Source organism: Marmota flaviventris, chromosome 4 (assembly GCF_047511675.1).
Source record: "Marmota flaviventris isolate mMarFla1 chromosome 4, mMarFla1.hap1, whole genome shotgun sequence".
In the NCBI taxonomy this organism is placed as follows: Eukaryota; Metazoa; Chordata; class Mammalia; order Rodentia; family Sciuridae; genus Marmota; species Marmota flaviventris.
The window spans coordinates 30938662-30960287 of record NC_092501.1 but is presented as its reverse complement, the minus strand read 5'-3'; the positions used below and the strand labels follow the sequence as shown (position 1 = coordinate 30960287).

The following is a 21626-nucleotide window of genomic DNA, read 5'->3' as shown; positions in this document are numbered from 1 at the left end:
CTGTAAAGTAAGCAGGGCCTCACTCAGAGTGGAATCATTTGCATTGTGTGAAGTGGGTGTGCTCAGTGCTTGGGACCTACTGAGTGCTCCATACACTGCAGCCATTATGATTGCTAACGATAACATATGCCACAGGAAGAATATGGAAGTGCCAGTCAGTGAGGCAAAGAAAAAAAAATACTTTTAAACTCATTTCAGCTGTTAGTGTGAATCATTTTTTTTTTCCCCCAGCACTGGGAATCAAACCAAGGGCCCCAAGCATGCTGGTCAAGCACTCTACCACTGAGCTGCATCCCCAGCCCTCAGCTATTAGTTTGAAACTTGCCCACACCTCCCCCTCCTCCCTCTTTTTTTTTTTTTTCCTGCCACACACCTCCAAACAAGCTATCATCTAGTCAAGAAAACAGAGAAGAATGTAGAAGCACAGGAAGCTAAAATATTCTACCGTATGCTATCCTGCCCTTGTGTGTTTGAAGGGTACTTGGTCATGAGTCTAAAACATAGAACATGGATGTTAAAAATATTTCCCCAGATTTGTCCTTAAAAAAAAAAAAAAAGGTACCTGTATATTGGGAGCTTTAGGTTTTGGATTTCTCTGAGCTCCAGGGATTTAAACCCCAAAGACAAAGACGCTGGCTTGCTGGGTGCCTCTCATCTTATGGGGACACCTCCAAAGCGTGGGAACAAATGTCCTTAAACATCTTCTCCTACATGTGACTCAACCTCTGCCTGACAACAGCTTAGCTTTCAGTCACTCTGTGAAACGACTTGAAGATCCATAGTTTTTGGAACTTCAGGAAGAGATGTGTGGAGAACGGCCCATCCCTGGCCTCAGGAAATCCTGGATATCGGGGCTTCAATATCATATTACCGAACAACTGCCAGGCATCACGAGGATTATGCCCGGCAGTCAACACCCCCGAGGGTTCCATGGAAATTATTTTAGAATAATCATCAACATTCTGCAACAACAGATATATTACTGTGTAGCTCCGTGGTATTTACCAGCTGCCTTGGACCCTTTTGGGAAATAAGCAGCATATACATTATAACTAAATAAATACTGTGGCATTTCCCAGGGAGAGCTATAAGGTTTCCCTTTAAATTCAGCAAGGTTATATGATATACGTGCTCTGTATTTCGGCCCCAACATGCCCCTAGATGACTGATAGCTGAATGGACATATTTCCTAGTTTCATGAGGATGCAAGCCCCACAGAGTCCTTTGCAGGTCCCATGGTCCTGTGTAGTAGAGCAATGTGACAGCCCAGCATTTCTCCAGAGGCTTGCATTTGGAAAGTGACTGGACCTGTTGGTAATGGAACTTCCTACTGTCCTCCCCAAACCATAGGAATGTATTTTGTCCCATCCCTGGTAAAATTTTGGCTGCTGCAACCAATGCTTTGCACTGTCACCCAGCAGCTCAGGGGATGAAAGGAGACCTCACCCCCAGGGTAGCAGGGGTTGAGATGGTGCTGAAAGTAAGAGGACAAAAGGCAAAGAGGGCCAATTCAAAGGACGGGGACTGCTGCACTGGCCACAGAATAGGCATTTGCTCCAACCCATGGGTACTGCCCAGTCTTCAATAGCAGCCACTGGTCACTGACTAAGGCCATAGAAATGGCCTCCTTTATAGCACCTGAGGCTTCCCCTACCCATAGTATTTGGGAAACAGATCTCCATTCTCCCCAAGCATTCTCCCTCACTCTGTCTTCCTGCCCAGCTCCTTGGTTCTTGTCTTGCCAAATCCACATCACCAGTCCCAATCGTCCAGTGCTCTGACTGTTATGGGGCCAACCACCCTGGATGCCTGTGTACTGCTCTCCTACTGCGACTTCTTCCCCTCTGGACCCCGGGCTTTGCCAGAGAAGTCCAAAGACCTTCACAAGTCTTGCTATAGGCTCTGAGAACCTATTAATTCTCCTCACCATTTTGGTTTTCTATGCAATCTCACACCTCCTAAGACAGATCTCAGAAATAATAACTGCCAAGGAACAGTCCCTTTAGGTTCCCCAAGTTATCACAAGAATGCCATTTGCAAACAGCAGCGAGCTGCGCTCTGTGGGATGCTCAGAGGTATTGGGCACCCTGCGGCTCACAGTTACCTGGGCATTTGTACAGCTTCCGGGCTTGAGCTATGTCTCCCTGACTGAGACGCACACGCTGGCCAATGGTGGGCCTGACGCCATTGTCATCCCGACGGGGAAGGATGGTGTCTAAGAAAACTCCTCTACAGGAACAAAAAAGAGAGAGAGGAAGAAAAGTCAGACTGTCAGCCTGTGCACCTGGGCTTTAGTCTTCATTTCCTTGCCCCTATTCTCCTCAGCATTCCTTCCCCGCCTGCCTCTCCCCGGGCTGGCATGACGGGAGCAGCTTCCTTGCTCTGGCTGGCCTTTCAGCATTTCATCTCATCAGCTGCCTGCTCACTTTCCAAGGAAAGATGACTGCCAAGTGGAAAAATATGCCCTAGCCTGGTTGCCAGAGCCTTCCTTACTGATGTGTACTGAGCATTTCATGAAGTCCCTGAGAAGCCTAGCCCTGGGGTCAGCACACTGCACAAGGCAGGGAGCACCATTCAGATAGATGGCGGCGTGAGTGGCGCCCCCTGGAGGTGTGCATTGGGCAGTGCTATGCATAGATAAGTTCTGGAGTCATTCAGAGGGAGCACGGGAGCTGGTGCAGTGTGTGGCTCTGGGCAGCTGGCCAGCAAGTGAAGGCAAATGAGTTGGTAAATCAGCTTGAGGGGTCGTGATGGCCAGAGAGAAATGCAGAGAACAAGAGGAAGTTGAAAGAGGTTGGCCTGGATGGTTGTGGCAGCCCTTCCCAGGGTTAGCATCATATTCTACTCCCACGTGAATGATATCTAAAATGACAGCTTCATTTCTAAAACACAAATGGAAACCAGGATGCCTGGCTGAGCCCCAGCCCTATCTGCATCGCCCTGTGTGGGCGTGGTTTCTCCCCACCTGCTTTGCTGCCAGCTCTGAGCCTCCTCTCTGCCTCCAGACCATCTGTGGGGGGCCTCTCCTAGAGGTTAGGCCTTGCATTGAACCAGCTCCTCTTGGTACCACCTGTTTTCTTCTTTCTTAACTGAGTTTCTGGAAAGAATTGCATCCCCTCCCTGTTTGATGATCACCTATCATTCACTCCTCACTCCACCTGTTATCTGATACCATCCGTGATGGTCACCACTCACCTACTAATGGGTGTTTCTCAGACTTCGCCTGTGCTCTCTACAGCCCTGGGACCTGTCACCCCTCCAACCCTCTTCACTCTCTTCTCCCTGTTCCCAGAGCACTGCTCTAAGCTGAGCTACAGGAGTCACTTCTGCTTCCTGACTAATGCTGTCCCTTGGGGTTCTGCCCACTTCCTCTGTTCTCCTCTCTCCGTGTTCCACCTACTCCCAGGATTTTACCCACCACCTGAGACACACAGTAAATTCTGTTTCCAGCTCAGAACCATCTACCAGGCCCCTGACACCTGGTCCCACCTCCTCTGAGCTATCCTAGGGGCTTCTTTACCCAACATGTCCCAAAACAAATTTGCTCCAATCTTCTCCTGCTAATTCCATGACCTTTGTCTCCTGAGACTGGACCAAAGAGGCCTCAGCTCCTCCCTCTCCCTCACACTCCCTTGGACTAATGACCAGGTCCCACGCCTTCTATGATGGCATCCCTCCAGTCCCTACCCTTCTCCTCATTCCCAAGCCACTGCCTTAGCTCAGGTGTGTCCTAAGAATGGTGAGGGAGGGCAGGAGACCCGGTCTCCACATGCGAGGTCTGTTGGTGACTTTGCCAGGCAGGGTGTGTGAGCCTGGGCTGCTTGGACAATGTGGTGATTATTACGTTTGTGCTGCAAAATTCCTTTCTTCAGGGAAATATCTACAAATGGACACATCATTTGTGAGAGCAGCGGTGCCTATTTTTACAATAATAGGTGATTGAATTTAGAGTTCTCTAGAGTCATTACTTATGGTTTAAAACCTGGTGAGGTCACTAAGGGAGACCAAGGATTTCACTGAGGTTTCTCTAGAGGACTGCGGACCCAGAGAGGAGACAGGAGGAGTTAGAGAAAGCTAGGGCACATTTAGAGAAAGCTGGGCACCCAGAGGCTGAAAGGGAAATCAGCAGATGGTCTAGACTTCTCGTGCTAGTGTTGGAGAGAAAGTCAGCTTGGAGTCTGATTTAGAAAAACAAGCACCTCTAGAGCAAAAATATGACAAAGTAATGTGACCAGGAAGAAATACAGATAATATGCATTTTCTAGGTTAGTACAGAGTTAAGAGAAACAGTGTTTGAAAGTGAGAGAGCCAGGAAAAAGGAGAGTGCACAGTTAGTAGCTAGGTGATTGTGTGCATTTCAGCATTTCCTTCTGGATGTAAATAGCTATTTTGCAAATGTTTTGAAGCCAGCCCTTTGTCTTGGCTGCATACTTTAATTCAAGAGCCATTTCTTGAAGCCCACTGTGCTCTGATCCCTGAGCCTAGTGATAAGAGACCTGCCTGGGGCGGGGAGCTTGACAAGCATCTTCTCTTTTAATCTTCTTTACACCCTGGAAGGCAGATTCCCTATCACTAGGCTTCCCACTCTACAGGTGAGAAATCCAAACCTGTGGGGCTTACACAACTTGCCCAGTGGTCAGCCAGCTCTGGAACCCAGGCAGCCCTGGAACCCACCCCTGAGCATCTTCTTCCTTCCCAGCTAGTGAAACAGTGGACAGGAAACAGTGGGCCTTCAATGATAGTATTAAGTGCCTAGGAGACTTAAAGCCCTGGAGACCTCAAACAGGCACACTGGCTCACATGAGAACAGGTTTTGGAGCTGGGATATTCCTGTACGTCTCCGAGCTACCAGCAAGGCACAGGACACTGAAAGAGGTCTGCTGGAAGAGCTGCCCTGAGTAACACATTGCCATAGTGATCCTTCCCCCTCTCATGGGGGGCAACCCCTAGCACTGACATTGACATTCTGCTAGACTAAGAAAGGCTTTGGCAGATGCCATAGGGAATAAAACTGTCAGCTCTGGGTTCTCCAAACAAAGGCATCCCTGTACTAGGAGACTGTCTCCTCCTGTTCCCTGGACCTATGCCCAACAAAACCTCTCCAAAGATATCACTCCCCACAGCTTGGGTCCAACTAAGGGAGAGCAGAGAAGCAGCACAATAAACCAGAGGGAATAAAGTTGTAAGGAGATGGTTCAGTTGTAAAGAGAAAAAAAGACCGGGTTTCCCATCAGCGGGAAAAGCCTTTGTCTCCTAGATGAGCATACATTTGTAGGCTGTCTTCTGCTCTCTCACAGAATCAAAGACAAGGTACAGTATGGTTTCAGGGATATGTAAACAGGAGTAATGACCTCAAGTTAGGGAGTAGAGGAACTTTTTTTTTGTACCAAGGTTTGAACCCAGGGGCCTTTAACCATAGAGTCACATCCCCAGCTCTTTTTATTTTTTTAGTTTTAAGATAGGGTCTCATTAAGTTGCTTAGGGCCTCACTGAGTTGCTGAGGCTGAACTTGAACTTGTTGAACTCAAACTTGCTGTCCTCCTGCCTCAGCCTCCTGAGCCACTGGGACTTGAGAAACTTTGGACAAAATTCCAGAAAAGCCCCCTAGTAAGGGCCCAAAGAAAAGAATGGTTTTCAGAAAATTGGCAGAAAAGACAATTTAGGTATCTACCTGTAGCAAAATAGATTTGGAAAAAAAAAAAAAAACATTCCAAACTCTGGTGCAGAGGTAAAAAGAGAGCAGTGATAGATTAATAAAATAATTAATCACACCTCCTAATATTTATATCCCTTTGCAATGTGAAGTTGCCACTCCTCTCTCTCGTTCAGAAGTAGAATCTATTTCTTCACCAGAGACTGGGCTGGCCTTGTGGGTTGCTCTGACCAATAAAATGGAGCAGAAGAGACAGATGTCATGCAAGTTCTAAGCCTGGGCCTTGCTGCTTCCCAGCTCGCCCCCAGGAGCTGAGTCCTCAAGCAGAGAAGAGCCTGCTCCCACCTACTGGAGGATGACAGCCCGTGGGAAGGGGGACCGACTGGCACGGCCAAGCAGCACCAACTGTGAGCTATGTGACTGGTCATCTTGACCCCCAGTTCAAACTGTCAAATGACTGTTGCTGCATGAGTGATATCAGGGCAGACCAGAGAAAAATGAGCCGGACTGACCCAGAGTATCAGAAAAAAGAATGAGCTGCTGTTTTAAGTCCCTAAGTTTGGCAGCGGATTGTTCTGCTAGGTTAGGCCGAGAATTGTTCTGCAATAATAGATAAGGCTGCAGAAGGGAAGATGGCCTTTGGGGAAGCTGCCCATCACACCCAGTGCTGCCCCTGTCAATCTCCCTCCTAGGAACTGTGGGTACTTTGGATGAGGAGAGATTATTTCATGGGTTTGGATCATGGATTTCCCCTGGTTCATGCTGATAAAATGGTTGCCTTTGATAATAGATAGCAGTAATGGTTTTCTCCTGAGGGGCAAAAGGGATGGGATTATGAGCTAGAAATCTCAAGGGGAAAAAAATAAGAAATTTTTCTTTAAAAAAAAAAAAAAAGACAAGGAAAGAAGTGCTGATGTCAAAAGAGCCCATGTCTGGCCTCTGGCTCCAAAGTTTTATGCAGCACCTGGCACAGAACAGGCCCAAAGACACTGCAGTTCCCACAGCACACTCAGGCTGGGAGAGCTCACAGATTCTCCTTACTGAAGTCACTTATCATGAAATGTGCAGAGAATTGCAACAACACTGCTGACCTCCTGGGCCCCTTGGAACTCATACATTAGTATACTCATTTAACAAATATCTATCATGTGCCAAGCACCCTACTGAGTGCTGAAGACTAGAAGAGAAAGAGATAGACTCTCCCCAAAGATCTCATCTACCAAGGGAGAGAAGAATACAAAATGCAAATAATAAGAGATCAATCATAATTCCATAATTAATTAAAAAGCAACATGAAGAGTTACAGAAACAAGATCCAAGGTACCAGCTTCTCAGTGGGGCCAACTCAACAAAGGTTCCTACTCTTGTAGTACTTGATCTCTACATGACAGATGATGGGATGATGGAGTGATACTTGGTTATTCCCTGTGCCATTTCCCAAACTGGAGGGTCAGCCCAACACACAGGGACATGCACCCCCGACAGGCTCTCATCCTGCCCACTCCACTGGCTTCCTGAGACTGCACACAAAGCCCCACAGTGGGCTCTCAAAGTCTCAGCCTCCCAACATGGAAGAGGAAGCCCAGCCAGCTCCAGATTTCCTGTACAGAATCAGGTAAGAGCCTATCTGTCAACCTCTCACCCATCTACACCAGATTAAGAAAGTGAAACATGAAGGTTAGAGATGGAAGGGGCTCAGAGGACACTCATGGAAAGACTGAGCCCCATGGAATGGGAAATTGAACGAACTACACAGCTCCCCCTAATTGCTATCTGCACCTACCTCAGCTGCCAGGCTGTGAGAGACCTCGGGTTGGAACCCAGTCTTCCTACTCTCAGTTCAGTGGCCTCTTGGTCACACTCCACTGCCCCTTGTGTCTTTGAAGAAGAGCCAGGAGGAGAAAGAAGAACCAAGGGTAGCTCGGCCTATGCCACTTTGAAATGCTGTCAAAGATTTTGACTTGACTGAACTCTCCCATTAGAGCTCGGGAGCTCCCTCCTGGATTCAGGAGACGGGTCAGGACTGACTCAGCTGTGTGGCCAGGGAACAGTGCCCTGGAGAACCTGGGATGCTGAGATTTACTAATCTTATGACGGCATCAACAGGGTGCCTCCACCAGTCTCACCAGAACAAAGGAGGCCTGGTGACTGGTATTTATTTCAGTCTAGAAACGGTCTCCTGAGCCAATGGCTACCTTTAATCTTTATGCACAATGACAACTCCCAAAATAGATTGTTTCCCTTTTTTGCTGTGACTGCTAGGATGCACAGGGCAAGGTCTGCTGTCAACCCCATCAAGATGTACAAGAACTTACAGCATGTATTCTGAGTATTAAAGTTATTCCAGGCTTCAATGTAACTTTCTATTCTTATTTTTTTCCCCTCTCTTTCCCCCAGTTTTCTCAATCCATTTTTTTCCTTGTATGCATGTATTGGAAGTCACCTCAAACCTTTTCTGGGGGAACAATTAAATAAACAAACAGCTGGTTTTAAGAGGACACTGAAAAGAAAGTGCCAAGAGAGAGAATATCTGAACTGTGTATCTTCTTTAACTCAAGAGCGGGAAGACCCACAAAAAATGGAACTGGTATGGAAAAACTTCTACACACACACACACAAAAAAAACATTTATGTGGCCTAGAAGCAGGACAGTAAGGAGGAGAACAGTGACCCGGCTCTTCAGACCCTGCCAATGCCAACCATAAAAAAACAGGTCCAGCCCCACTCAGTAAAATACCTTCCATCATCCATGATCGGCAGGCAGAGAACCTGGATCCTTGTTCTCCCTCCAACCCCAGCTACCTGTGCACCTCTGAGCTGGCTGGAGCCTCATTTTCTTTACCTCTAAGGTGAATCTGTGATTTACAGCCCTCCAGCCTCTGACACGACCTAGCTTCCAATAAACCAAACCTCTTCTAGGAGAAGCAGTGAGCACCACCACACTTACACAAGGACATGCTTTAAAAAGGTTCCCCCACTCCCCCAAAATTTTACACACAGCTTCTAAGTTATTATCCCAGCTAACCTCTCAATAATTCCCCTTTTCCAGTTTGCTGCTTGTGACATTAGGATATGATGGAACGCCAGCTTCACAATGGGATTCAATCTTATTAGCAGGAACCTGATTAGATTATATTTCACTGCAGCCCAGGGGCCACTGTATTTCAAGGACAGACAGGCCAGCCGTGCTAGGAGCATGCAGAGACTCGCTCACTCTGCACAGACCTCAGGAATCTGACCCAAGCCTGCGGCAGGCACGATAAAACACAGACAGCACAAGCAAGGGTTCCGACCTTGAGAAGGTGTTCCGGGCGTAGTGCATGATGCTGTCAAAGTCGTAGGTCTCTCCCAGAGAGCTTACTTCCCCAGCTTCCATTTTTAAGAAATTATACTCCTGACCTGTGACACAACACTCTGTTAAGGACTTTGAAAACCAAGGCAGCACCTGAAAGGAGGCAGAGGAGGGAGAGGGAGGGCCCGTAGCATTTCCCGCCACTCTTATCCCAGCTAGTCAAATAACAGGGTTTACAGAGCTTCCTGTTGCTGTTTCTAACAGAAGTTGGAAATTGGAAACTTAACGCAAGCCCTGTGTTCTCCCAGCCCTGCCACCCAACACCCCTCCCCAAATGCCACTTGAAGATCTTGAACTATATTTGCAGGCTGATTAGCACTCAATCTGCTTGCCAAAAAAAAAAAAAAAAAGTTAAGCTAAAAATCAAAAATTCCATTCTTGCAATTTGAAGGAGGAAATGAAAATGAATCAGAGTTAAATTCAATCCCAAGGACTTCACAGTTTAGATCTCTAAAGCATGTTGAAGGCAACCCTATAACTCAACAAGCAAGTTTCCTGTTAAATATCAACGGTTAAATTTAATTATTTAACGTGAGAAGATATGTTTTTAAAAATCTAGATGCGTTAGCTGCCTTGGGGCAGAAGGCTTCTAGGCAGAAACACGGCTCTTACACGCACTGGTATCTTAACTGCACTGCAGTTTCAAAACCATGTGTTGCCCAAGTCAGCAAAATGACTCACGACGGCAGCCGGGAGAACTTTCTTTGGCTGATCAGCCCTGATGCTGCAACAGAATTCTGGTTGATTCTGTTCTATTTAGGGAACTGTCTTTTACAACATGGGAAAATCATTATTTCATTTCTGTTCTACAAACTTGAGCAGGTGACTGCCCAAGAAGGCCACAGTGGGACGGACAGTGGCAGTGCTGGCAGCAAGTGCCCACACAATTGGGTCGCTGCCCCATGTTTAGCTGTCAGCTTTGCTCAGCTCCCGGCAGGCCCTCTCCTCCACTCCCTCTTGACCCTGTGGGTGCCACCTTCCTGGATGTGGCTTCCAGACTCCACACAGGCCTCCTTACCTGGCTGGATGTTTTCTCTGATGATGGTGACATGCTGATCTCTGTCTGGCCGGGTGTGCTCATGCCAGAAACCAACCACATGGCCCAGCTCGTGAGCCACGATGCCAAACTTGTCACAGTTTTTGCCAATGGATATGGCCTGGGGTCCCCCTCCTCGACGCCCAACGTAGGAACAACAGCTGGATAATGATAGAAACACTCAGGTCAGCAGGTCAGGGGATATCCAGGGCAAGAGGCAAGAACCCCACCCCTCCCCACCCACCCACTGGCACACTTCAGAGGTAAAAGTCCTCCCATTGTTTGACCCCCTGCCGAATACAGAGATGTCCTCAAAAGATGCTTCTCAAACCTTCTGGGAATCTGAAGAAAGAGTTTCCCCTCCTGGAATTAAGCACATGCACCTGAGGCTCGATTGGACCATTTATAAGGACGAGGAAAAGAGACGGGAGAAGGAGGCAGAAGTTCTGGAAAGTGTGCCTCTTAGTACCATTGTTAGAGGAAACAGAGACTCCCTTCTGGGCACAATTCTTTTTTCAACTATTTATTCATTATTCCTAATACACTGTCCAACACTGATTTTGTCAAACTATTAAAATGTCCCATCATCTTATCATCCAGATAACGTCTATTGACCGTGTTTCAAAAGATCGAAGTCTCTCATCCGCACATCCAATCTCTATCCAAAGCTAAACATTGCTAACAGTTTCTTGGATGTATTCCCAGACAATTATAAGACAGACAGATGGACAGATATAAATACAGAGAGACAGAAAGCTATCTTTATATAAGTATATATTTAAATTACACAATACACTATGGACCTTGTTTTTCAGCCTGCCTCTTTCCCTCATTTTTGGCTTTAAAGAGCCCACTGTAGACTTCATTAATTCTTTTCAAAGCAATACAGTACCAAGTTTATTTCTCGGTACTAAATATTTTTATAGCATTAAAATTTACTTCATTGGTCTCTTGCCAAAATACACTTAGTTTTTGCTATTTAAACAAAGCTGCAAGAGAGAAATAAAACAAATAAACCACACCAAAACAAAAGGGAAACAAAGAAAAGCTGGAATCTCTCTTGTTCACGGTAGGGTGAATCCCAAGCAATGGAATTAATGAACAAAAGGATGTGGGCGTTTGAAATTTTGATAATGATTAAAAAGCAATATTTTTTTCCATTGTAAAACGCATCATGCTAGTTCATGTATAAACAAAAGCAATTCATTTTTTTGCCAGTTACTTTTGTGATCAGTCCACCTTAGTAGAGTCTCTTTGGGTTTCTAATGGTTTTTCAATTGATTTTCTGGGTTTTCTAGGCACATGATCACATTAACTTCCAATAACACGAACTTTGCCTTGTTCCTGCCAATATTCATAATGTTTATTTCATTCTCCTGCCTCATTATATCACTTAGTATTTCCAAAGCAAGGTCAAATCATGGTAGTGACCATAAACATCTTTGGCTTGTTCCTAATTCCAACAGAAATGCTTCTAGGATTGTTACCAATATTGGCTTGTGGTTTCAAATGCAATGATATATAAATGTATTTCATATGTATGTGTGTGTGTGTGTGTATATCTTTTTGTAATTGACATCTAGTACTGTGCTACCTCCTTTTTGAAGACAGAAAATGCATGTTGAAACCTGCAGATGCCTTTTAGCACATATTGAGATATGCACATGGTTTCCCTCCTTTGGCCTATCAATCTTGTGAGTAGATTTCCTAATGATGAACTAGTCCTGTATTCCTTAGCCTACGTGGCAACTACTCTTCCTTTTTCCTACTGCTGAGTCTAATGTTTTACTTGAGATTTTTCATGACTATTCATATGTGAGATGTCTATAACTTATTTGTTTATTTATTGTTGATGCCGTCCTTGTCATTTTAGGGAAGCAAGCCCATGATAGCTCCTTAGAGGAATTTGAAAATGTTTTTTTTTTTTTTCTATGCTCTGAAAAGTTTCAGTAGTATCAGAATATTCTAATTCTTGAAGGTATAAAAGAATTCCCCTATGAAACTCTGCATTTGGTTCTTAGGGCAAGAAAGCTTTTTTACCTCCATTTTTCAATTTCTTTCAAAGCCACTGGTGTGCGCCAGTACTTTATATTTACCTTGAAGTCATTCACATTATCAAGATTTTCACATTTCTTGCCCTGGAATGTTGCAAAGTACTCTTTTATAATCATAAAATCTTTTCCATTTCTAATGTTGTGTGTTTCTGTGCTGCCACTTTTGGTCTCAGTTACACCAACAAGTGGTTTATCCGTTGTCTCTTGTTTATTCAAAGATTTCACTCTTGAATTTACTAGCCCTATAATGTCTCCTTGTGCTCTCATTAGTTTTTTTTTTATTGTGACAACTGTGGTTTATATCTATTTTATTTATTGTAGCTTACTTCTCTTAATTGGATACTTATTTCTTAAGTATTGGTGTGGATATTTTGTGGATAAGGCCTTGGCCTTATCTATTTCATTTTGAACCATACGGCTTTCATTATCTAGACATTCTGCCATGTTAATCTTGATTTTTGTAAGACCTAAGAGCTATTAAAAAAATAGGAGGAGCTTTTAACTTATCAAGTAATGGTAATTATATTTTTGTTATTGTGTCCAGTTTCATTGCTTTGAATCTGAGAATATTTTAATGTTATTTCTGCCTTTTAGGGCCTACTGAGATGTTCTTAATGCTGAATAGATGGACAAGGTCAATACACCTTCAACATGCACTTTAAAAAGATGTTACAGAATACAACAGACCTACAGAGTCAGTATTCATAGTGTTTATTTCATTCTCCTGCCAACTGTACTAATTATACTTTTTAGATCCTCTATATTCTCTACTTATTTGTTTAGACAACTTGATGCTAACCTACTTGATGAAAGTGAAGTAAATCTCCTGCTGCTGGTATTTCTGTCAATTTCCCCTTGGATACCCAAGGCTTGTTTTATGACTCTTAATGCTATGCAATTTAGTGCATAAATATTTGTGACACATATTCTCACCATAACTTGTACCCTTCCTTATTATAAAGTGTCACTTTTTTTTTTAACACTTTCTAACTTCAAAAATGACAACAGGGCTGGGAATGTAGCTCAGTGAGAGATCTTGCTTAGCATGGGCGAAGACCCTGGGTTCAATCCCCAGCACCACAAAATAAACAAATGCATAATAAAAACAAAAACCCAAACAAGAAAAGCCTCATCTATAATTACAATCAGGATGCCAACTTCCCTTTGCTAGTGTTTGTCTGTACACCTCCTTTCTTTTGCTTTTAAACCTCTCTGGGTTATGGACCCAGCTCATGATTCTAAGCTTATATGTAGAGCATGCAGTTCGATTTTGATTTTTGACCTTAAATGGAAACCTTTCTTTTTCACTAGAGAGTACCTCACACATTTATCAGCATAACAGATATCTTTTTTCATAATTCAGTCATTTTCTTGTGTGTAATGTTTCTGTAGGAAGTGTGTAAGGCTATGCAGAACTTTGCATCTATGTACATTCATTCTTGAGAAAGGACAGCTTTTTCCAGCTATCGGCTTCTCAGTGGGATCAGAGGTTAAAAGCCACTGGCCTAACCTTTTCTCCATATAAAATACAACCTATTGCACTCCTAGAAATGGGACCCACTAAGAGTAGGTCTTCCTGGAGTCACTCTGGACTCATCTGCTTTGTAAATGGATTGCAATTTCACTGAGGGCAAGGAGAGTTTCCAGCAAACCCTCGACACCTATAAATCACCACCTTAGTGTTACAGAGGAATTCAAGACTCATGCACCTCTGATTCTGCTAAGAGGGTCTTGCTTCTGTGTACTCACCCACAGTTCCTGTAACTGAAAACGATAAAGCTTTCCTCGTCCGTCCTCTCTATGAAGGTCACACAGGTGTGCTTTTCCCAGTGTCTCATGGCCTGCTTAAAAATGGCCCTCTGGCTGCCTGGAACGACAGGGCAAGGGCTGATCACTTCATACCTGGGGCCATGCCTTCCTTAAACATGCTGGCCTAAGTCTGCTCTGATGATCAAAGAAAACAGACCTGCTAATAATATTGTAATGTTTGCTTGAAATGTAATAAGAGCAGATTTTAAATCTGCTCCATCCCCACACATATACCCCAAATGGTAACTACAGGTGGTGATGGATGTGTTAATTAATTTAATTGTGGTGATTATTACATAATGGAATCATGTATCAAATTACCACTTTGTACACCTTGAATATATATAATTTTATCAATTAAATATCTTTCAGCTTTTCAAAAAGCTTTCAAAAAACATAGGTATTTGGGAAGTACAAACAGGGCTGAGGCTAGGAGTTAGAGTGTTAGAGGGGTACAAATAAGTAAATTAAATTAAATTAAAACATAAAAAACTGAAATAAACTCCTGCCATAGTCTAGAAGATGTGGGCACCTTGTCATATTATCCCCCAAAACATGGACACAGAATAAAGAATAACAGCTGCCCACTCTTCTGGACATCTTGACATTTTCAGTTCAATTTGTTGATGGCTAAATTACTCATCAAAATAGCAATCCTACGTATTAAAGAACAACAAAATCCTAATATATACCATTAGTTCATTCTGATGAAGGTAATATAATCTGTGGTCAGATGATCACAGAAGGTAATATAATCTATGGTCAGAACACAATTAAGATACCAAAAACAATGGCAGCCATTCATAATCCTACTTTTCGGTTCCTTAGGCATATATACTTTTCTACTTTAGAACTGGGGGCTCCCCAAGGGCAGGACAAAGTCCTAGTCATCTCTTTATTGCAGCACTTAATGATGCAGCTGGCTCTAGGAAGTGTGGGTAATGCCACCAAGAAGAGACAAAGGGGCAGCTCCATGCTCCTTCCAGGCTCCAGGGGACCACTCTCCAGGTCTGTGTAGTTCTTTCACCAACTTGCTCATCTGTGGTTCTCAGTGGCCATGGCAGGTCATCAGGACACCTTCTTTTATCAAATACCTCTTATAGTAGAAGTCACAGAGCCACAGGGATCTGAAGGACTCATAAAGGGCACTGAGAACCTGGGGGCTCACTCGGTGGCTTTCACTGAGGTGTTCAACTCTGGCTGTACTGGCCACAGGCCTGCCATGGACAGATTTTGCTTCTTCTGGGCCAGGCCCTGTCCTAGGTGCTGGAGATGTGGGAGAGAAAATAGGAAGGAAAAAAAAAACCCAGCCCCCACAGAGCTCAGGCAGAGGCGAAAAGCAACCAGAAATAAGAAGGGAAGTCATTTTGGGTGATGATAAGTGCCGTAAAGGTTCTAAACTAGGCTCTGGGACACCTGATGGGGTCATGGGGAGGCAGAGGGACTTTCTATGGATGTGTGTCCTTTCATGTGAGACTTGACTGATTAGAAGCAGCCAGCCATGCAAAGCTCTTGGCAAACAGAAGGGCAAGTGCCAGCCTACATGTGCCAAGGGGGCTGGAGGTGGGCATGTTCTGGAACGGGAAGATGGCTGCTGAGGCCAGAGCATAGGGACTAGGGAAAAGGAGGAGAAGGTAGAAGACCAGGAAGCGGGGGAGGCAGGCCACCAGGGGACAGCCTGGTAGGCCGTGATGGGTGGTTTCAGAGGCAATGGGAAGCCAATGGGATGACTCACATATTCTAAAGACAATAATACTAACAGGAAATACTAATTACTATGTGCTACACCCAATTCTAAGTGCTTTATCTATATTAATTTATTTGATTCTGAAAACATCTCTGTGGGATGGGAAATGTCGTTATTTGAACCCAGGGAGTCATGCCACATCGTGTCACCTCTATTGGCACCCCCTGCTTGCCCCGGAGAGCACTACTCTGATGGGTGTTGATAAGGGACTACTAGTGCTCATCTGGGCAGAAGATGACAGGCTACCATGTGCAGCCACTTGTGCTGCCCTTTGTGTCTGGGGGTGGGAGTTGGCTTGTCTTCATATGCTTATAGTGCAAACCCCATCTGTCCTTCAGGACCAGGGTGATTTGTCCCTACCTAATCCTTGGGAACAAGGTGACCACTTTGAGAATACAGCCCTAAAAGAGATTGTGGTTTCCCTGGGAACAAGAGAGCCTAGGCAGATTGGGACTGCTGTGGTCCTGGCATTCACTCTGTCCCACCCAAGTCCCTCCTGGAAGGATGCTCTCAACCCTGGGAGCCAGAGCACCCAGCCCCAAAGCAGCCTTATTTGGGGCTACTGACCAGTGAAGTTCCCTCCGATGACATAGGGGATGACGCCTCCAGGCCATATCCTCTCTGTTCTTGAAGTTGTGGCTCTTCGGACCCGGGCAGAGAAGGTCTTGGCTGTGGCATCCAAGGTCCCAGGGCTGTGCAGAAGCATTATGTCCTCCTTGCCGTCTGCAAGACAGTCAGGGCACCATGTACTTTGCCCTCTGATTCCTCTTGTGCATTACCTTAAGACTGCATGAACCACGAAGCCACAGAGGGGCATTAAAACCTGCATACTAAGGTGGGGGGGCATTTCAACATGCAGGGTTTCGTCCTGGGTGGTGGCATTCCAAATGAGAGGAAGAGGTAGTAATGGACCAGCCTCTAATGGGAGAGGGTCTGGCTTGTTTGAGGCATTGAAAGGTGCCCCCTGGGGCCACAGACTAGATCCCTCTGTGTGAGGCCAGATTGGGGTGAACTTTCTTTTCAAAGCCATGAACTTTTGGGGGAGCAAACTGGGTCAATCATTTGCCTTGACTCAAGATGGTCAATGTTGCAAATATTGAAATAATTTGTCCAGTACAGCAAAGAAAGTGCACCAGAGTGTGATGCTGCAAAAATAAATTATTTGTAAGATAAACCCTGGAAAAAACAGAGCCTCATAAAACCTCCCAGCTCTCCCCAGTGTCTGGTCACATCTGGACCAGTAAGAGAAGAATGTAGGAAACAAACAGAAGTTTGATTTAAGGTTCTGAGTCCAAGCATTAGACTTCTGGAAATAGCAGAGGTGGACAGGTGGAATAGAATGTGTAAGCTTGGGGCCGCCGCATACCTAAATCCACACTTGTGTTATTCATCATTCAGATAATTTGTGGTTTTGTAAAAACAAAAGGTCTGCTTGCCTGGAATCCCTCATCGGTCTCACCTGGGGCATTTTTGCTTTAGTTTTCATTCCACCCCCTAAAAATCAGGGTTTTTTAAAAATTCTTTTCATTTTTTTTACTTCATTAATTTTATTTATTTATTATTTTCTTCTCTTTTCATTTTTTATTCTGATGTTTCCTTTCTAGCTTCTTTTTTCTTTCTTTTCTTCTTCTTTTTTTTTTTTAATTGAGATATTGCAGGGGATGTAGCTCACTTGGTAGAGTGCTTGCCTTGCATGCACAAGATCCTGGGTTCAATCCCCAGCATCCCCCCCGGCCCCCCCCCAAAAAAAAAGCAGCAAGAAAAAAAAATTGAGATATAATTCACAATCATAATATTCACCCTTTTATAGTGTACAATTCAGTGGTTTTTAGTGTATTCACAAAGTTGTGCGAGCATCACCACTATCAAGTTGTACAATGTTCTCATCACTCCAAAGAAATCCCTGTATCTGTTCAGTCTCTCCCTACAGCTCCCTTTCCAGACCTTGGCAGCCAGTGGTCTCCTTTGTTTCTATGGATGTGTCTATCATAAATGGAATCATGCCCCAGGTGCCTTTTGTGTCTAGCTCCTTTCAGTTGGTACGTTTTTCAGGTTCATCCATGTTGTAACATGAATCAGTTCTTCACTTCATTTTATGGTTAAATAATATTCCATTGTATGGATATACCACATTTTGTTTACCCATTCTTCAGTTGATGGACATTTGAATTGTTTCCCCTTTTTGGCTATTATGAACAACACCGTGAAAAGCATTCACATGCACTTTTTTTTGGACTGACTTTTCCATTCTGTTGCAAATATGCCTAGGCATGAACTTGCTGAGTCCTAGGCAACTCTATTTAACCTTTTGTAAAACTACCAGATTTTTCACAGCAGCGGCACTGTTTCAAATCCTCGCAGCAATGCACCAGGTTCCTTGTTAACACTTGGTATTGTCAGTCTTTTTTTTATTATAGTCATCCTAATGTGTGCGATGTGGCATGTCATTGTAGTTTTCATTTGTATTTCCCTGACGACAAATGACATTGAACATCTCAGATATGTTTATTGGTTATTTGTGTATCTGGTCACATCCTTTGCCCACAACTTAACTGTTTTCTTTCTCATTATATTACAATAATTATTCTTTTTATTTGCTTGTTTTTCTGGTGCTGGGGCTCAAACCCGGGGCTTTGAGCGTGCTAGGCAAGCTTTCCACCCCTGAATTGCATACCTAGCCTTAATTACTTGTAATATGTTAGGCACCACAAATCTTTAAATACATGAATTCTAAATATTTTCTCCCATCCTTTAGATTGCCTTATCACTCTTTATGTTAGCATCATTTGAAGTATAAAAGTTGTAAACTTTGATGAGGTCTAATTTATCTATTTTTTTCTCTTGTTTATGCCTTTGCTGTCATATCCAAGAAACCATAGCTTAATCCAAGGTCACAAAGACTTTTACCTGTGTTTTCTTTTAAGAGTTCTAGAGTTTTAGCTTTTATATATAGGTCTCTGATCAATTTTAGTTAATTTTTATATATGGTAAGAAGTAGGGGTCCAACTTTATTCCTTTGCATGTGGATATCAAGTTATTCTGGAGCAACTTTTGGAAAAGACTAGTTTTTCCCCATGGAATTGTTTTGGCAAACCTGTCAAATATAAATGCTTAGCACATAAGTTTTCAACCTTTCATATATATATATACATACATATATATATATATATATATATATATATATATATATTTATATATATATGTATGTATGTATGTGTGTATATATATTTATATATATATTTATATTTATATATATATTTATTTATATATATATGTATATTTAGATGTAGGTGGACACAATACCTTTATTTTATTTATTTATATGTGGTGCTGAGGATCGAATTCAGGGCCTCACACTTGCCAGGCGAGTGCTCTACCATTGAGCCACAACCCAGACCTCTTATTTTCTAATATTAACATTTTTAAGTCTTCCATTTTTTCTCTTCTCTTTACCTACATCCCGCATTTTGAATGTACCTTTTCAATGTTAGGTACTAATACATTCTATAAGTTCCATTTAGACTTTCTTCTTTGACCCTGGAATTATTTAGCAGTGTGATTTCTAAAAATTTTTTAAATTTGTTCTAATTAGTTATACATGACAGTAGAATGCATTTTGACACATCATACACAAATGGAGCACAACTTCTCATTCCTCTGGCTGAACATGATGCAGTCACACCAGTTGTGTAATCACACATGTACATAGGGTAATAATATCCATTTCATTCCCACCCCCACACACCTTCCCCTCCCCACACTCCCTTGGCCCAATCCAAAGTTCCTCCATTCTTCCCTACCCTGCCCCCATTATGGATCAGCATCCACTTATCAGAGAAATCATTTGGCCTTTGGTTTTTAGGATTTGGTTTATTTTACTTAGCACAATATTCTCCAGCTCCATTCATTTACCTGAAAATGCCATAATTTCATTCTTCTTAAGGCTGAGTAATTAATATTCCGTTGTGTATATGTACCACATTTTCTTTATCCATTCACCTAACAGTGTGATTTTTAATGTCTAAATATTTGTCTCTGTGTGTCATTGATTTCTAACACTGCATTGTGTTCCAAGGACCTGTTGTCCAAGAGAGGAGTCAACATTTTTTTTTTCTACAAGAGGTCAGATAGTAAATATTTTAAGATTTGTGGATTATATATTCTCTGTTGCAAATGCTCAACTGTGCCATTATGGTACAAAAGCAGTCAAAGAGTCAAAGACAATATGGAAGTGAATGTGGTAGTTGTGTTTAAGCAATCTAGAGCAAAAATGTACCCCTGAGCTCTCAAAAGAGCATTATGTCATAAAATCTGAGTGAGCCTGAGCCCTGAATCTCAGCTTTCTGCCGCATCATGTGATCACTCCCTCTCATTACAAATATTTAGAGCAATTAAAAAGAAGTCACACAGTTATACTTTTAAGATTACAATGTTTAATGTTTACCAAGTTAAATTTCTACCAGCTAGCAGGATAACAGATGAGTTTCTGGGACTCAGCCACATGGAAGGGAATGTTTACTGTTCTATCCCAACTACACCATAAGCCAGACAACTTCCGGCATTTCCCACTTCTGTATTTTCTTCATTTCCACCTTTGCCCAAGTCATCTGGTTTTTCATGGACTACCATTGTGCGGCCAATGATGGCACGCTCTCCTGAGAGTGAGATCAAAGAATCTTCAACAGACACATTGACCATACCATCTATGTCAGCAGTCACATTGTCCAGGTCTCTGACATTCCTTTCTTCATCCATTGACCCACCATGTTGTTTGGACTGAGGATTAAAGTGAGAACCTGCATTTGTACAGCCTTCTGCATTATCTCTCAACTAATGGACATGGAATCTGTGCTGCCCTTCAGCCAATCCTATAATGTGTCCCGATACTAAAACTTTATTTGCCTTCTGCTTGAAGTGGATGGTGCCCTGCACTGGACCATTGTCCTTCAGCATGCACACGGCCTTCATTGCCATAACTCACTAGAGGAGTGCGACAGTCTGACCCCAAGCATTGCTAAGTAGTTGTGACAATGTCGCAGGAGATGCTGGCACGGGATCATTCCTTCTCATACATGCTTTGGTCATTGTTTTGCCGTGAGGTCCTCACCAGAGTTGAGCACCATGCTCTTCAATCTTCAGAACTCTGAACTAAATCTTTTTTCTTTAAAAGTAGCCTGCTGCAGGTATTTCCTTATAGTGATAAAAATGTACTAACAACAGCTACTGAGAAAAATGCTTTAGATAACCTCCACCTACCTAAGGTGAACTGTTGTTTTCTCCTTTGTTCTTCATTTTTGCTCTAGATTGCTTAAAACTATGTTGGTTAAGTGATACAAGTTTAGGATTTGTTTTAAATAAAACAAATAGATAAACTATTTGTTTTATCATTACTGGCCCTCTTTATAATGATAATAATAATGTTCACCTATATGAAAGATTATTTTTTACCATATTAGGTTTTTTCCACTACTGTTTACCTCAGATGGCATTTTCCCATCCATTTATTTTCAATCTTTTTGTGTAATTATGTCTTTTCTAGTCAGACAACAGGTGTCATTCTGTAAATGAATTATACTTTCCACAACGAACAATAGAACTTTGCAATGATAGACTAGTTTCTTGTAAAATGAAATTTTTATAGAGATAGACTGTAGATTCACACACAGATATAAGACATAAAAGAGAGAGATTTTGTGTACGCTTTGCTCAGTTTCTCCTAATGGTAACATTTATAAAACTATGGTCCAATATCAACTAGGATATGCATATTGACACAACCCACTGATTTCATCATTGTTACTTGTGTGTGTGTGTGTGTGTGTGTGTTCGCGCGCACGCATAGTTCTACACAATATTATCATACATGGACTTTGTGTGTGTCTACTACTATATTCACGATACAGAACAGGAACAGTTCCATCACCAAAGATTCTTAATGTTGCTATTTTATAATCACATCTACCTCCCTCCCTCCT

At 43.0% G+C, this 21626-nt stretch overlaps 1 protein-coding gene, 1 non-coding gene and 1 pseudogene across 2 annotated transcripts in view; 1 reads left to right on the top strand and 2 right to left on the bottom strand.

Moving 5' to 3' along the window:
* Tll2 (tolloid like 2) overlaps positions 1–21626 on the bottom strand; it is a 118277-nt gene that overhangs the window by 30439 nt on the left and 66212 nt on the right. The window contains exons 4-8 of the mRNA XM_027930189.2: positions 16219–16374; positions 13845–13962; positions 10024–10202; positions 8947–9052; positions 2105–2229 (exon numbers count right to left, since the gene is read on the bottom strand). Of these exons, the coding sequence (XP_027785990.2) occupies positions 2105–2229; positions 8947–9052; positions 10024–10202; positions 13845–13962; positions 16219–16374 (684 nt within the window). The remainder of the gene's footprint in view (positions 1–2104; positions 2230–8946; positions 9053–10023; positions 10203–13844; positions 13963–16218; positions 16375–21626) is intronic.
* Positions 17309–17381, top strand: Trnaa-ugc (transfer RNA alanine (anticodon UGC)). Its single transcript has one exon. It is a non-coding gene; the product is annotated as a tRNA-Ala (tRNA).
* Positions 20167–20625, bottom strand: LOC114088549 (superoxide dismutase [Cu-Zn] pseudogene; annotated as a pseudogene).